At 32.7% G+C, this 17,847-nt stretch overlaps 1 protein-coding gene across 1 annotated transcript in view; it reads right to left on the bottom strand.

Moving 5' to 3' along the window:
• The window catches only part of LOC137396818 (neural cell adhesion molecule 1-B-like), a 474,203-nt gene that overhangs the window by 13,279 nt on the left and 443,077 nt on the right, over positions 1 to 17,847 (bottom strand). The window contains exon 5 of the mRNA XM_068083132.1: positions 412 to 612. Within this exon, the coding sequence (XP_067939233.1) occupies positions 412 to 612 (201 nt within the window). The remainder of the gene's footprint in view (positions 1 to 411; positions 613 to 17,847) is intronic.

Below are 17,847 nucleotides of genomic sequence, written 5' to 3'. Positions count from 1 at the left end.
TGACAGGCGCACTACCAACACAGCACCACTTAACCACTGCGACAAGCTGGAATAACTGCCTAGATACTGATTACGCATGATGATCTCTCACGATGCACTAGTGACATGTGACAGTCAACATACTAGTGTCAATACTTTTGCAAGCCATTTTAAGGCTTTCAATTTTGAAATGGTTCTATATAAAAACTGGCAAGAATCTGAAGATGTGTCAAGAATTTTGCATTCCACTTTTCTCCGATTGCATTTTAGCGACGAGCTGTTTCATTTCACAAGAATTTTATTAGTATACATGTAAAATCTACAAATTGCACATTCTACAGTTTGAACTTGTAACATAAGAGAACATGTGAGCAATGATACTTGTAACTTGTAACAACGTGAAGATATACACAGAGGCTCCCATGACATTACCTTTATTCTTCCTGCAGAAGTAGATGATGATGATTACAACTACTATCAGGACTACTCCTCCAATAGCTATTCCGACAATAGCACCAATACCCAAGCCAGCAGGCACGGTCGACTTGGTTGTTGTTGTTGGCTGGGTTGTTGGTGGTATGGTTACAGCATCTGTCCATGTCACATTCCAAGTGATGGTGATTTCACCCACGACTACAAGTTTGTACAGGAGCTGTGAACAACATTACATCATTGCATCAATCCCATCTCATCATTTGCATGTGGATATTTTGTTATCACTGGCAATTATTAGAAATTTTATTCCGATGAAAATCTCCAACTATTCACCAGTTTGATACTTTTGTTGTTACGCAATAATTAAATTGGAAACCAAGTTCACCAGCCTACTTATGTTTTCCTTGGCAATTTCACTTATATATTAAAACTAATAAAACCTCATTGAAATGATCATATTTACTGTATAAGCCAAAAATAGCGATTTTGACAACAGGGAAGTCTACATGTGCAGAAACCTTTAGCAACTTCAGTAGGGAGATTATGAATATATCACAGGTATACAGTTAAAGTCTGCCCTCTAACTACGATCATCTCCAAATAAGAATTTTTCAACATACTATAAAACTTGAGTGAATATCGGAATCTACACAAAAAGTAAATAATTTTAAACATTCAACTTACGAAGTTTTTCAAAACAGTTCATCAAGCAAAAATGAACTCTCTAGCGAAAACTAAAAATAAGCAAAATAAACAACCACTAAGAAAATATAAACTGAGCTAGTTTATATTTTTTGTTTTAATAAACTAGTATTTAGTTAGTTCAACAGATTAATAAACATGAATTTACCATTTCAACCACCTTGATTGTTGGTAAGTAATTTCATCGCATAAGAAAATACACATCTACCACAAAACTTTAATTTAACATCATGGCGCTATATTTTTCAGCTATTTGCTCTTGTTATTTGCATCTATTTGCTCAGCCAGTTGCGTTCTGATTGTTGTTTTCATTTAGAATCCTTCCATTTTCTTCTGGCTGTTAAATACCTTCCAAAGTGTGTACTGACCTCAACTCTTCTTAAGCATAGCTGACCTATTCAATATTAGAGCCTGAAGTATTTTTTGAACAGCAAAACTTTTACGCGATGCACTTTAGAATACATGTATACACTTCTCGCGCGAATAAAGAGAAACGCCACGTAATCAAATAGCCTCCAAATTCTGGCCTCTAAATAAGTAGTAGTACAGATTCCATTGTGAATGCGCAGAATCTTTTTCGCATACATAAAAATATCAATACTTCGCGTTAAAAAAAGGAACTATTATTAGTCTAATACAGATACTAATTATTTCTATAGGGTTGTATTGAAAGTTTTAACGAAAAAACCCTAAAGACTTAAAGTTGGAAAACAAACTTTGATACAAACAGAAACAAATGAATTAATTGTTATTGGAGTGATTTAGTCTTTAATAGTGCTATTTTGTGGACACTTCTCTACTTATCACTTGCTATCATGAATTTGTGAAGATCAGGAATGTCAAATGGCAGTCAAATAGCAGTGGCATTCAAACAGAAGTGGCATTTTATTAAAGGGTGGCGCTCTATTTTTCAACCCTTCTCCCGTAATGGTTCTCAAACAGAGATGGCATTAGAATAGAGGTTTCACAGTAGTAGATAACAGCAGTAAGCTGCTCTGGATTTGTTTCATTTTCAACATAAATTGACACCATTTTCATGACAGCCATTCATGAACATATCTATTGAGCCCACCTTCTCCTTAATGCAGGTGAAGGCACATTCATGAGTTTCTGATCAGATAGATCACCGAGCATTCATACTACTAAAGGCAAAAGCCCTAAGATTGACGGTTGAGACCAACTGAGACTAGCTCGGCTTGAACTAGGCCTGCTTTTCATATTAAATAATCCTTAGATAACAAGTGGAGCTCTCACTATATTTTCTTATAACTCTTCCTTTATGGGAGCATCTTTTAACATCGCAGAGCATCACTCTTATTATAGTAAAGCTTTTTCAACAAAACTGGAAGATGGTTGGATTATCCTAGTTGGTAGAGAGTCGGTGTCAAAAGTTTGATATCACAAGGGGAAAAGAAGAAGCTTGCTACAGATGGCTAGCTATCTGTTAACATCGCGTATACAAATAAAAGTGAAAAGATAGATTCACGGTTAATATAACCGATTTTAGTATTAGTATTAGATGAATAATTATCATGTAATGGTAATAATATACTCTTCAAATGTACAGTATTTTGATGATGAGAAATGTATATCTAACAACTTCAAACAAAATGCTTTGGTATTTTTATGCTAAGTGGTGATGCCAGAGTCAAGTGCAAGAAATGATTTTTACACAAAGTATTGGGATTCAAATATCTCAAATAGATATGGCAAAAGCTTGCGCCAAATACTTTATACAGGAGAAAATGAGAGACTCTACAGCAATCCACGTAATAAATTATCAACAGAAAAACATAATTTAAACTGAAAATGCATTTGATCTACAGTGCAGACACTCACACTCAATAGATGCAGTACAGTTGAACTGTTCTGTTTGACCATTCTGGCGAGAGCCCATATCAATTACTAGCTGATCAGTATCTGAACAAGTACCGCATGACCACTTGTAGGCAGGAAGAGAATTAGAGTCGGTCAAGACTTTACAAGTGAGCGTGAGAGGCCCTCCAGGGTTATGTTCTAAATCATAATGTGGCTCCTCTCCATAGTCGATATCTGTAACAGGATTAAAATTGTAATACAGTAAATAAGAATAGTAATAATGAAGGAAATTTAAAGTGGAGACATAGACCTATTAACTATACTTAATAGTCATATAGGTAATGTATCGTTATTAGGTCTGTGAGTAAAGAAGACTCAAAAGGACTTGGTCATTTAGTTATCTACAACTAAACCTTAAGTATTTTTAATGAATAATCTTGCAGAAATAGGGAAGGATTGCATAGTACTTTGGAAGATCAGTATTTTTAGTTCGTTCAACTCATCACACCTTATTCAGAGCAACGGTGAGTGCTAAAGCAATATCTGTAGCAGTTACAAGAATGATGTGTCAAGGTTAGTAGCAATAATAGATGACCTAGTATTATGTGTCATCATATCTTTACCATTTTTATTATGTTGTGTTTATTCACGTGCTTAATGGGTGATCGATACATTTCATGTTGCAAAATCGCAATGGTCTTCTAGTACAATATGCCTAGTAGGCTTTTTTGCCTACTAATTAGCTGAATGTCAAAGGGTAGGAGCTCTAATATATGTGGCCTTCAAATAAAGGTGGCCTTCAAATAAAGGTGGCCTTCAAATAAAGGTGGCCTTCAAATAAAGGTGGTCTTCAAATAAAGGTGGCCTTTAAATAAAGGTGACCTTCAAATAAAGGTGACCTTCAAATAAAGGCGGCCTTCAAATAACGGTGGCCTTCAAATAAAGGTGGCCTTCAAATAAAGGTGGCCTTCAAATAAAGGTGGCCTTCAAATAAAGGTGGCCTTCAAATAAAGGTGGCCTTCAAACAAAGGTGACCTTCAAACAAAGGTGACCTTCAAATAATGGTGGCCTTCCAATAAAGATGGCTTTCAAATAAAGGTGGCCTTCAAATAAAGGTGGCCTTCAAATACAGGCTTTACGGAAAATTAAGCTCAAGCTTTTCTGTCCACAATCATCATCTGTTCTAAAGATGTTTCAGCGACCTTAGATACTGAGCTGAACTATAGCGCAAACCATGCCTTTAAATAAACAGTCTGTATTGTTCTGACTGTAAAATCTGCAGAAGAACAACCTCGGAAGGCTAAATAATATCTTCTAGGATAAAATGACAAAAGCATGAACCGTTTCCTTGCTTGTCATCTCAATAAGACAAAGGAAACATGAAACAAGTTATAGAGTCTACTCATATACACTTTGGTATAATGAACAATAGAAGAGCAGACTGAACTTACAGCGAGGCTCCACATCTTCTGACTTTATTATGTTATCAGGGTAAACACTCGCCAGGACTGAATGATTTCTGTCTTTACATTTCAGTGTCAAACCATCTCTATCTTCTATTACAGGTGTGTAACTATTGCCTCTGACAATCACCACATCTTCTCTCAACACCTCTGTGACAATGATGAAATTATAAACAGATATCAAAATTCCACAATAAACAGCGTAACTACAAAAAAAAACTAGATCTCAAAAAGAAACCAAAATAATATAATTTTACTTGAGTAATTAATTAACATTTTTGACACTAGCGGTAAAAAACTAACAATCATGTGTCATATTCAAACAAAGCTAGAACAACAACAAGTTAAAAACACACAAATTAGCCTCAGTAAACAAATGTTAAATGCAGAAAATCTTGTAGGCACCAGGTTCTTTGGGAAGATAAAGCATAAATATCATTAAATGCTTCTGATAAAAACTGTAAACACCTGTTACTAGAGACTAGCTATACTACTACATCATAGCATGATAAATAACAGTAAATAAGAGATAGAATTATTGTTGGTTCAAACTTTACTTAGTACAGTAGACGCTCCTACAAACCAAATAATCAGTTCCGGGAATGTTTAGGTTATAGAAATTTTACGTATTGCAAACAGTAAACTACATGTAAATTGCCTAATTCATTCTATAATCTTCCCAAAGTCACCCCTTTGACGGTTCAAAAAGGAAAAACTAGACTTTGAATTTAAATACTGCAGAATAACTGTAGTATTGCTGGTCTGTATTGACAACTTTTCTACATTTTCTTATCACCTTTGCTCGGTTCATGGTCCATTAACACGGTAATTTCACAATAAGTTAAGTGGGGCGCATGCTTCCAATGTCAATTTACATCAATTTTTTTCGAGACATCAAGGCCTATTCTGCAAAGAAGAATTGCACAATTGTAAAAAAGTATTTCATATGTTGAAAATAAAATGAAACAAAAATATATTTTTAGTATACGTCATAACAGCGGTGTTTATCTGATCATCTGTTTATCAATAGCCAGGATTCGAGGCCAGGAGAAAATATAGCTTTCGCCAAGACCACTGCAATTTATGGTTGTTACATAACAGCCAGTGTGTTATGTGATAGTATGGGATAAATCTTCAAATTAATAGGTTATAATATAATAATCATCCGCTGAACTTTGCAAATATATTATTAAAAACAAGCAAAGTAAACAAAAGTGTCCATAATACTTGCAGAAACTAAAACAAAAAGTAGAAAAAATAATTCAGCAACAGTGCCTTCTAGACTTCAACAACCGGTTGTGATCTGACTGTTGCTTCCATCTTAGCTTCATTTCATTTTTCAAATTTCTTCACTTCTGCGCTAGTCGATATCAGCATTCAAATGGAACTTTTAGTAAAAAAGTTATTTTCTTACTTTGTTTTATGAATGCTTTTTACAAAACGGAAGAAAAATTTTATCAACATGCAAAGCTTGTGCATATGTGACTGGCACAAATAAGAGCATTAAAATAGTAGTACAGACTGTGCCATCATTGGTGAAATCAGCATTCGCTTATCACTAAAATTCATATATAAATTAATCAATTTTTAAAAGGTGTATCAAAGAGTGAGTTCTGACAGACTGTATCAGGGTAGGTACGCTAAGGGTTAAAAATAAAGACCATCACATAAAACCCTGTACCATTCTTCCACAGGAGGATTAGAAGAAACAACTGGTTGCACTAGTAACAAACTACTCGTAGTTTTCCCACCTCTGCTCTAGTGCCTGAGCAGATAGATCGTATTCAAGTATTTCTGACTAATTGTGCAGCTACTTATTCTCCATGCTTTGTTAACACACATGACGATCTCTCACGGCGAACTAGACTGCCAGGGTACTAGTATATATATTATAGAAAATATATCATATATATTTTCTAACCTATATCCTCTCTTTATCTTATATAATAGTATAAAGACTCATTTCAGTATGTCACAAACCATATTCATATACTGAGTCAGGACTCCCTCCAGTAGATGTGCAGTTGAATGTGAACTCTTTTCCCTCAGCTATCTTATCTGGTCTGTTCATTACAAGATTCTCAGGTTTCACTGCAAAAGAGAACAAAAATGTACATGAAATTCTGGAAAATATACTTCAAGACTACTCCTCTGCTTTCTCATTATCTATATTTGTATTTCTCCAAATCCGTCTGTCGTCGTATGTCTGCATTCCGGCTGTAGATATTAAAATCTTGATATTAAAATTCCGCATTCTGATGGTTTTGAACTCGCGACTACTACCACGAATGCATCGACCAGTTTCTTTTCCGGATGCTCTACCACTGAACTAGAACACCATAGTGATCAAATACATTTTTATATAATGTATACCCCATGGGCGTGCTAATTATTTTAGCCTTGCGTCCACGGGTTACGATACTCCTGTTCAGAAATATTTTGGGACCTAATAATATGCAACGCGATGCTTATTCGTCTTTTTCCGTTAAAGCTAATAATTTATCTCGAACTTAAAATTTGACGATTATTGTACTGATTATATAAGTTACCAAAATATATACGTTGAATCGACATTTCGTAGTTTACATACTTGCTATTTATTTTATTTTACATCTACATTTAGTTCGTTACGAAATTATTCAAGCTGTTCAGAAGACTTTTTCCCAGCTACTTTGTTTTTTGGATTCTGATTTCCGTACCTTGCATTCCACAATAATTAAATACGAATGAAATCTTTATTCGTTTAAAAAATCTGTTACGTTATTTCTTTAAGTTAAAATTAAAACATCTTGGTTTGTATGAATATTTTTCATTTTGTTGTCATTTATTTCAATGGCGATATTTTAAAAAAGTTCCTATCAGTGCTCGCGTTGTGTATTATTTTACACATTTTTCCTTCTAAACCTAACCAATTAGTAATTCATAATTATTTTCACATTTTACAACAAACATTTGTAAGATTATCTGTAAGATTTATTGTTAGTATCAGTTAATCCTCACTCTCTTATATTTACATGCATTCACATACTTTGAGAAATATATAAATATAGGTAGATAGATTTACATTCTCTTATTACATTTATAAACTTCGGATAACTTTTGAAGTTTATAATATAAGTTTTTAAAGTTTGTTGCATTATCGTCTTTATTTCAACTTGCATTTTTTAAACATAATTTAAGTATAATATCGTGGTTAAAGGTTAAACATTATTCATTTTCCTATCACTTTTGTCCTATCCTATTACCAAGTTTCCAATCTTTATTAATATTAATTTTTCATTCAACCATTTTTGGCAAACATTGTTCTAATAAATTTTCAACTACATAATACTACCATATTCTGTCATACTTTTTATTCATCTGTTAAATACATGTATTCTCAGAAGTTACACAGTCTAATGCCTCCAAAGAAATGAACCTGTTCTGCACAAAAAATCATTTCCTTGTGATATAAAGTTTGAAAGTTACAGTTGTTTGACTAAGTTTGAAAACCTTTACAGTTGTTTATATTTTCTCTCTTATTTTATTTCAACTACAGAAAACAATTCTCTCATGATATGTAATTTGAAAGTTAGAATGGCAAATGTTGTTATATATATATGTTAAATACAAATCAATTTGCTGTCCAAAGATTTTTTTATTACCCTGGCAATGCCGGGTAGCACAGCTAGTTAACATAAATGGGAAAGTGATAACAAAACTGATAACAAAACCTTTTCATATTGATTATCCGTTTGTTAGTTTAGTTTCTTACAGCTAATGTAATTATTCAATTAATTTAATATTAAGCCCTTGTTTTAATGTTATATATAATTAGCTGAAGCATTTATTGTAACTGTTTTGGACTGTGGATTAGATTAAAACAAAATTCCATGTAGTCTTATAATATTTTGTTCATCGTACGATGAGTACTACTAAAAACAAAAAACATCAGAGTGAAATACTTTTGTATTTTGAGGGTTGACTGCAGAACAAAGCAATAAAATATCAATTAATTTGCCTCTGATTGGCTCATCTAACAATAAATCTTAAGAACAACAATAATCTAAATACAGTAGATAAATTCTACTTAATTTAAATAATTCATGTTGAGCTTTTGTTTCAAATTATGTAAGAAATTACATAAAATGCAAAGAGTCAAATAGGTGAAGTTCTCAAATTCGCATTGAATAACAAGAGTATAATTAGAATAATTAGCCTTACAATATTGTTTTCTATTCCAGTAATTTGAAGAGAGAACCACATTACAGGGATACCTCTAATATACATGTATACACAACTAGCCTCACCGCCTGGCATGCCATGAGAGATCATCAGGTGTGCTGATGATGCAAAGAGGGTGAGTAGCTAAACAACTACGCATTCAGAAATACTTATGGGCGGCCAATTAGTGCAGAGGTTTGAGTGTCATTCTACCAATGTGACAAATATGAGTCTCATTGAAATTATTTGTTATCTTAACATCTAGCCCTACCTTTAAAAAAGCGGACGAACAGACACCGCTCTTACAATAGTTGCCTATATACAAATGGATGGTATGGTTTAGATATATGGTATGGTATAAATGGATGGTAGGATTTAGATGTTTGCTATGAGTTTCTATGCAATTCTATACAAAATCTTCACCTAGCGATGCCAACACTGAAACAAACTAAAATCGCATGGCGAGGGTCTACTGTATAAAGTGACCATTAAATTACAAATTTATTCAAATCTTTGATTTGGTGAATTATAAACATGTAAAACTCTACGTTTCTAGATACGTAGAATCATTTTTCAAAGCAAAGTGAAGAATAAAATGAGAGCTTAGAATACAAATAAAAAGTAACAAGAATGAAAGATACACCAGATACATATAAGCTTTAAACATTACTCAAGTTTAGTTAATATAAATTATACTGTATCTCGACGAGAAGCGATTTACTCTGCTCACGTGTAAAAAATGCATTACAAAAAAGAAATGTCAAGGCATATCAGTACCATCAACTTACCTTTAATAATTGGGATGGAAAATGATGAAGAGTTCACACGAGTTGATTCAAAGTTAGCCAAACATCTAAAGTTAGCACTAAGCAAAGCATCTGATACGGTTCCTGTTATAGTGAGGATGAATGGAGGAGCAGTGGCTGCAGCAGCTTCACAGTCAGCTTTGACTATTGCGATAAATCCTTTTGTGCTCACAAAATTAGTAGGTCCCCATATTTTCTCAAATCTAACATATCCACATGCAGTCCTATCGTCTGTTGCACTGACACCATTAACCAGGTAGACATCAGTAACATTTGTATCTCCTCTAGCGGTACAAGTTAGAGTAATCGACTCATCTTTGTAGAATGAAGGATACCCTGTAGAATCTACAGACAATTTAACTTCACTTCCTACAATCATAAAAAATCACAAGTCATTATATGAAACAACTAAACAAGGTACCTTCATCTGTATAATAACCTTTAGCTCTGAGTTGTATAGTCAACTTAGTGTTAAATATAACTGTATTTACAGCTGCTCACCAATGCTAGTTTATTCAGCACAAAGATGAATACTACCATCATGTATCAGAAAGGGCTAAAATGGTATTCTTACTACAGCACATCTCAACAAGATACCAGTACTAGTTTATGTATTATCTGGATGAATACTTCATCATCCAAAGAGCGACGGAAATTATATAAGTGTTGTTCGTAGCTCATGACAACAAAACCAACATTCATGATGTCTCAATATACTAACACTCATTTTCATCTCTATTAATAACATTGAATTATAAAAAAAGGATTTTAAAAATTTACCTGTTTACATTTCTGAGTAAAAAAATTTGCTTTATAATAATATAGATTTTAAAATATCCAGTGTGTGACAGTTATCTTATGTCACATAACGCGCTGAATTATTCTTGCGTATGGATCAATATTAATAACCTTCTCTATAACATAAGGATGAAACTGCTAAATGTACATACAACATGGTGTGACTGTGCGATTGCAATTCTCACAATTACATAATCAATAATCACTATTTTTGTTTGTGGGCTATACCATAACTGCTGCATTATTAGTTTACATCGATAACTTTTCTCATTTCTATGATCAATCTCATTGGTTTCTATAGATCAGGATTGCGGTAATTCTACAATAAGTTGAATTGCGCACGATCACTGGGCCCTGCACGATGATTGCGCTGTCATATGAAAACGAGGCTTTAATAGTCATTTCTAGGGTGATGCTTTCAAAGTCCCATCTACCATCGTAAATTTAAACCGTCTTTTTTATATATGTACATGTACTTCGCAGTATCAGGACCGCGTTAAACAAGGAACCACTATTAGCTTGAGACTGTAATTGTTTCTATAGCGTTACTTTGAAAGTTCATTTACCATCGTAAATTTGAGTCTTTGTGTTTTACATGTAGGCTACTTCGAAGTAGAAAGACCGCGTTAAACAGAGAACTACTACTAGCCTGAGACCGTTATTGATTATTGCTATGGTGTTGCTTTTAAAGTTTTATCGAAAAAGAAACGAAAAGCTTTGGAATTGGACAACGAGAGAATTAATTTTTATTGGTATAAACAATTCATTATTAATACAATTTTGTGGACACTTTGCTACTGGTCACTTGGTACCATGGGCTCGTAAATATCAAGTCATGTCAACAATGGCGGTCAAATAGAAGTGGCGTTTAAATAAAAATTTTATGCTAGCCTAGGTTTAGTTGTTTCCTACTTGAATGGCAAAAGGATGAGTTTTGGACAATGTAGGAACGAATTGGGCAATGTAAAAGTAACTTACTGTTCATATAATGTAAAATCACTATAACATAACTGTTCTCAAAGTTTTCAGAAAGGATTATTTACATTGTAGGAGCATCTGCTCCACACCCCTTGTCATGAATAAGTTGTTCATGTTTAATATGCTGAGATGTTTGATCTAAACGACAATCTAGAAGACTACATGAAATCCTTTCAGAGTGGAACTCCGTTTACACCTGTGATAAAGTGTAATGATTGGCTACATTCAGAAAAGCTGATTTTAACCAATGATATACAGCGCCCCAAGGATAGCCGACGCTATCATAAGGGCGGGGTTTAATGATGGAGCCCTGTTAGGATTGTGCTAGCCTGGGTTTCGGAGCAAACACGACTCTCGCGGGGCGGTCGCGTTGCCTTGTTAGGTTTTGGAAAACACAACTCGCTGTTATCGTTTCATTAGCTCATTCAGTCAGTAAACCCCGCAGTTTACAATAGCAAACCTTGAATTTGTACAATGTAGGGGTGATACCTATCCAAAATAAATGACCCATGCAAAATAAAACATTTCAAATTACCTACTTTTAGTAATTTTAAAATTGGTAAAGGTCGTAGTATATGCTTATAGTTGAATATAATTTACACGGAATTATCGGAACGACGGCCTTTTTTCCTGGTTTTTGATTAATATTTTGCCACCCCTAATATAAAATGACAAACTCTTTCATCGTTGTCACATTGTTTTACCTGGCCAATTAGATGGGACAGCAGGCAAAGCTGTGCAGTGTGGTTTTCATACTCAAAATCTAAATACAAAACCGAATTGGGGCTATTTTACGATTGTGACTATTAATATCACGAATGCTTGCGAATGGCAACTGACTGATCATAATGGTGACAATATTGGGATACTATATTTATTTGACAAAAAAATGAATTCAACAGATAAGTAAAATAACCACTATAGTTTATAATACTTGTAAATTTACAAGGGGCTTTATTCAGCATATTTGTTTGTTCGAGTGCCGTGCTCGGGTTCATCCCAACAGAGCTTCATCATTAAACCCGCCCATATGAGAGCGGTCGGCTATCCCTGGGGGGCTGTATATCATTACTTTAACCCTGAACTTCTAGACATTGTTGCACATTTAGATTATAAACAGCAAGTCAAATACTATTCCAATTATTAGCGTAGAAGAATTGCACTTGGATATAGTTCAACTTACCACTAACAATAGATGGTACGATGAGGGCTGCTAGTAAACAGTGTATGAATAAGGTCCTGAAACAAAACAAGGAAAGTTGGATGAAAGAAATCTAATAATGAGATGAACAGCACAGCATCAGAAGAAATTAGCGCTTTATCAACTCAATTTATAATGAGCAGCGCTACATGACAAGTTGGAGTTTTGGGTTACCTGGCAAACACAACACCTAAAAATTTATTTCATGTGCTCATTGAACAGCTGCATCAGCAATAGTTAATACAAGTCTATGTACAAGCTGATGTGAAATATACACATTCCAACAATACAACATCTAATTTGTGTTGAAATTAGTTTTGTATATTAAAACTTACACATAATACATACTTATATTTAGTGTTTCATTTAATACGTTCCACAGCTTAAAACTTGCTGAGGGATAATATATCAGGTATGTAAAATGGCATTCGGCATTGAAAATAATTTATATAAAATATGTAAACTGTGAATGTCAAATTCGAACTATGTGAAAAATAAATTTAAAAAGTTTTAATCAATAAAACTGGGAGTTTTATTGACACTGAATTTGTGTTAACTCTTTCGCTACTGTAAGCTGATGTATGGGCTTTCGCAGTAATGTAAGTACTGACCGTAAGCAGATGTATCGGCTTATCAATAGGGTCTCACTTTTCTTTTCATTACGAAGTCCACACACTGACTAGATCAATCATATTTTGAATCCAATGGAACAACCTTGTTACCAATCACGTGCAACCAAAAAAATTATTTTGTGTTGCACGTGATCGGCAACAATCACGTGGTTGAACCAATCACAATTGATTCAATAATTCCATTTCTAATTATTTCTCAAAACGGGAAAGCCAGATTGTTATCGTCATGGCAATAAGAAACACACCACATTCATTCAACGCAAATAAAGCTTCAGAAATCTTGCGATAGTGGGATTTACTAAACAACTTTATACTTATCTTGTAGAGAATTCTTTTCTGAACAAGATGCATTTTACAGTAAAAAAATATTTCTGTTTTGATTCTCGAGATATCGCTTAAATACTAGCAGTATATATCGGTTTTGCGAAAAATCCGTTTGAATTAATTCGGGCAGAATAATCATCGGGTCAGAATTTAATGCGGCAGTGAAAGAGTTAAAGACAGATCTGGAAGATGTATGGTACGTCGGTAACCGTTGCAAAAAATATATGAAGCTAGTTTAACATGGACTGTGAAATTTAAACTAATGTATCTCATTCATACATATGAATGGTTTCTTTTTTTCAAGTCCAATTTAATTTCCACAGCAAAACTCTGCAATTGCACCCATTTGCTGCTATCCCGCTTTTAGATCATTCACTATTTTGCTCATGACAACCGACATCTAGACAGTAGCTGGAATTTTTTTGAAAAGGAAATAGGTTGTTTCCATATTTATATTAATTATAGAAAGACGTCGTTTTATACCACTACTATTTGCTACACAAGCCAGAACAATAATCAGAATTGTATCCCGTTATCCATAAAAGTGCTCGAAGTTTCCTGAGCTGACCTATAAAATAGAGAATAAAAGAGCAGTGCAAAATTTGATAAAAACTGTATAACTTAGAGTTTCATGCTAAAAGAAATGTTAAAATATTTAGTACTCATCAGAGTGCTAAAAATTTTAACATCTTTTTAGCATGAAACTCTAAGTTATACAGTTTATATCAAATTTTACACTGCTCTTTTATTATCTATTTTATAATATATATATTATATACTATATATATTATATATTACATATATTATTTAGAATATATATATTATATATAATATACATGTATATTACAAATCAACTCTCAATATTGTGCTGAAGGATACCGACTAGAAACTCACCCAAAATGGTACATCTTATGCGTCTCCGGCGCTCTTAAGATGATGGACTCAGGTTTAATGATTTCAAAACTCTTGCTAGATAACAAAAACAGAGATAATTAATTCCATGTACCACAAAAGAAAAACTGAAGCTTTATGTTTGAAAAGGATAGATATACATGTACTGCTGGTACTAACAGTGTTGAGACCTGCACAGGAGTTACAGCTACACTTGAAGTTCTTCTGCTTGTAATATACTAAGTACACTAGTTTGACTGATGACATGGTAGATTCAGCATATCATCTGAGTACATAAAATATGTATATAAAAAGGTATATTTTCAACAGATCGAACATGGCAGTCTAGTTCCAAGCATTACTAGTATCAGCCAAAAATATATTCACAAGACTTGGAAGGGGATATAACGGAAGAGTCATGTAAACTTTAGACAGAAACTAAGTTTAATATAATGGATTGAGTCAAAAAAAATGTTAGATTTCCCTCCAGCGGTTTTTCTCCTTGCTTAATTTTTCAGTTGTTTTTCATGTGTCACTTTATTTTAAAGAACACATGAATGTCATTATCGTAACAGCATGGCGTCAATGGAAGACAGAACCACCAATCATGGTATCCGACAGGAAAATAAATGACAGTGACAATATAATAACTATAAAAAGTAACAAAAAAGTAGAATTAAAAAGTTCACCATCATGAAGTTATATACACGTTACATGTCTAGCATTTCTATCTTACATATAATCAGTTTCAGGCATTGTGTAAGTATTAGGTACTTTTTATGGTTAAGATTTTTTATTACAAAAATCGCCGCATTTCAAAACCTATTAAAATTGGATGGAAATTATTACAGTGTGTACAGTTTATCATTGTTTATCAGTTTTATCATTGTTGTCATCTGTCGGAAGATAAAATATAAACTCCAAAATATTCTCAAATTGAAGTGAAATGACTTTTGTTACAGTTTAAATAAAATTTGCAAGCACTCTAATTTCCAAGCACCCGGTTTTACTGTTATTAACACCCAAAAAAGTGTCTCGCTGATCATTAAAGATTACCGCCCTAGTAATAGATTAGCTTGTAAAAATTATAATTACCTCACTATTCTATTCCGACAAAATTTTAGTAAAATAGAAAATTTGACATTTCTAACAATTTAAAAAAAAGAATTGATCTTGAGACATTTGCGTTGCAACAGTTACATCGTAAATATGACACTCTGATTCAACTATGATTATCATACCATCTAGTTAAAAATAATTCTAGTCTCCAACTTCAACAACGGAAAAAAAACTTGAATATAGCCTACTTTATTTGCAAAATAGAATATATACGAATAAGTGTAGAAGAGATCTTAGTAAAGTGCTCCCTGTTGGTTTCAATAACATAGACTAGCTTTACACCTTTTAAAATGTAGTAATCTGATGAGGGTATGACAGTCATTACTTTTTAGTGTACGTATAACTACATTTCTGTTACAGATTTGCATTGTAAACAAATATCTAGACTGGTAGTAAATCTTTATGCAAAATAAATATTTTAGATAATATACTGTAAATTACGTGCTTGTTTCATACTATTATTAGGTCAATGTGCTTTTGAAATATTCTTGTCACTTGCTTTTTTTTCTAAATAACGATCGTCGATAGATAGTAAATAGTAAGATTGTAAATAACAATAATCAAACATTAAAAAATTACTAATTAATTTCGTTTACCATATGATTATAAATGTTATATATATCATTTCTAAATGACAATGGTTTTATTTTTACATAAAATCAAATAGTATTTTTTTAATATCTTTTTAAATCTAACAATTTTATATTTTTTATACATAATTTATTAGCCTACATTATATTCATTGTTCATTTGATTTTAACTTACCATTTACATTTGCTAAATAAATAGAAATTACTACAACAATTATAAATATGAAATAATATTATTAATACTAGTTATATTATTAATTAGTTAATACAAGTAGTACGACACCACATTAAAATACCACCTAGGCTCAGATTACAACTGATGTCAGTAAATATTTATTGTTCATAAAATATATATGAATATAAAATATAAATCATTTTATTAAAATAATTTATACCCCATAAAATATTTTATATTCCATAAAATATTTATTATTAGTGTTTCAAATGTTAGTTATCAACAATTTAACCAGTCACAAGAGTTACTAGTTTTTGTTAGTGGAAGTGGTAAAAGAAATAAAACTTAAATAATACTCATTAAATATAGATTTATTGACTGCAGAATCTGTATACTAATGTAATTTTATTTGGTTTAAAGCGAACCCTTGCCACACAATTTTCACTCATTCCAGTGTTGGCATTGTACGACGAAAATGCAGTATAGAGGAGTATAGAAATCCATAGTAATTATCTAATTCAAACACGCTCTGGTAAAAATCCTCAAAATTTTAAATACGTACAGTAAATATTAAAATTGGTAACAAAATAATACGTTAACATTAATAACTATAGATGTCAATGAACAAAATACCTACACTAACTTTGGGGTGGTTACAATCTGTAATTAAATGTAACATTACAATGTACTATGTGCAGCACATACCATAAGGAAATCTTGATTCAAGGCAGACGTATAAATCAAACATTGAATTTGACTTAAATGAATTTGGCTTATTAACCATATACTTGAAGCAAAGTTTTAGCAAGTACTTTTAGCTACTTTAATGAACTTCAGCATTTTCATTCGCTAAAATAATATCTCCCGTTTCCAGTTTTGTTTCTACTATAACTAATAACGTATAGCGCTCAACTGAGAGGGATCAAGCATCGCATCTTTTTCATACAGTGTGGAAGGGATTTCGTCGAATAGCATCTCAGCATATTCGTTATTCCAAAAAAATTCAGCACACCACATGCCAAATCTGAATTTCAAAAAATTTGTTGTCGATATTGTTTGGGCGATATAAATATTTTACATGGAGAGTGAAAAGACATCGTGTTCTGCATTGTAAGGCAGAAATGTCGTACAACACGGTCACCGTAACCTGAGGATGTACTGTATATCTTTTTTTATTCAACAATGGATATGGTGTTGATTTGTATGCACCAACTAGAAATGTTTTTACTCACATCAGTTTATGAATAAACGCTATAATAGCATATGCATGCTTCCTGGTATCATGCGCAACCAAAGCAGCTAACATGTCATTTCAAACAGGCCTTTTAAGAAAATGCTACCTAAAATGAAAGAAGGCCAACGTTACTAAAAGCTTTATAAAGAACAAGAATAATAAGTCAATACAACAGGCAGTATTGTTGTAATTTATTATTACTTTGTAACTAAGGAGAAGCGACCAGCTAAGAGGGATGAAGTAATCAAAACACCTAAATGGTTTACTATATTCCATTATATATATTACTACGCTATGCTATCGAGTTGATTGGTGTCTTATGACTACCATGTTGTCCTTTTATTGCAGGCATTTGCATTCCTATGAGACTTTGAAAATAATCATATACAATTTTTAAAGTTTCAGATAGACAGGAGGCCTATGATGTAATATGAAATACTAAAACTTGAGAATGTTTAAAAAACTTAGAAAAATTCACTAAATTTTACACAAGATTCCC

This window comes from Watersipora subatra, chromosome 5, assembly GCF_963576615.1.
Source record: "Watersipora subatra chromosome 5, tzWatSuba1.1, whole genome shotgun sequence".
Classification (NCBI taxonomy): Eukaryota; Metazoa; Bryozoa; class Gymnolaemata; order Cheilostomatida; family Watersiporidae; genus Watersipora; species Watersipora subatra.
The sequence above is the reverse complement of the archived record's forward strand: the minus strand, read 5'-3'. Positions and strand labels throughout refer to the sequence as shown.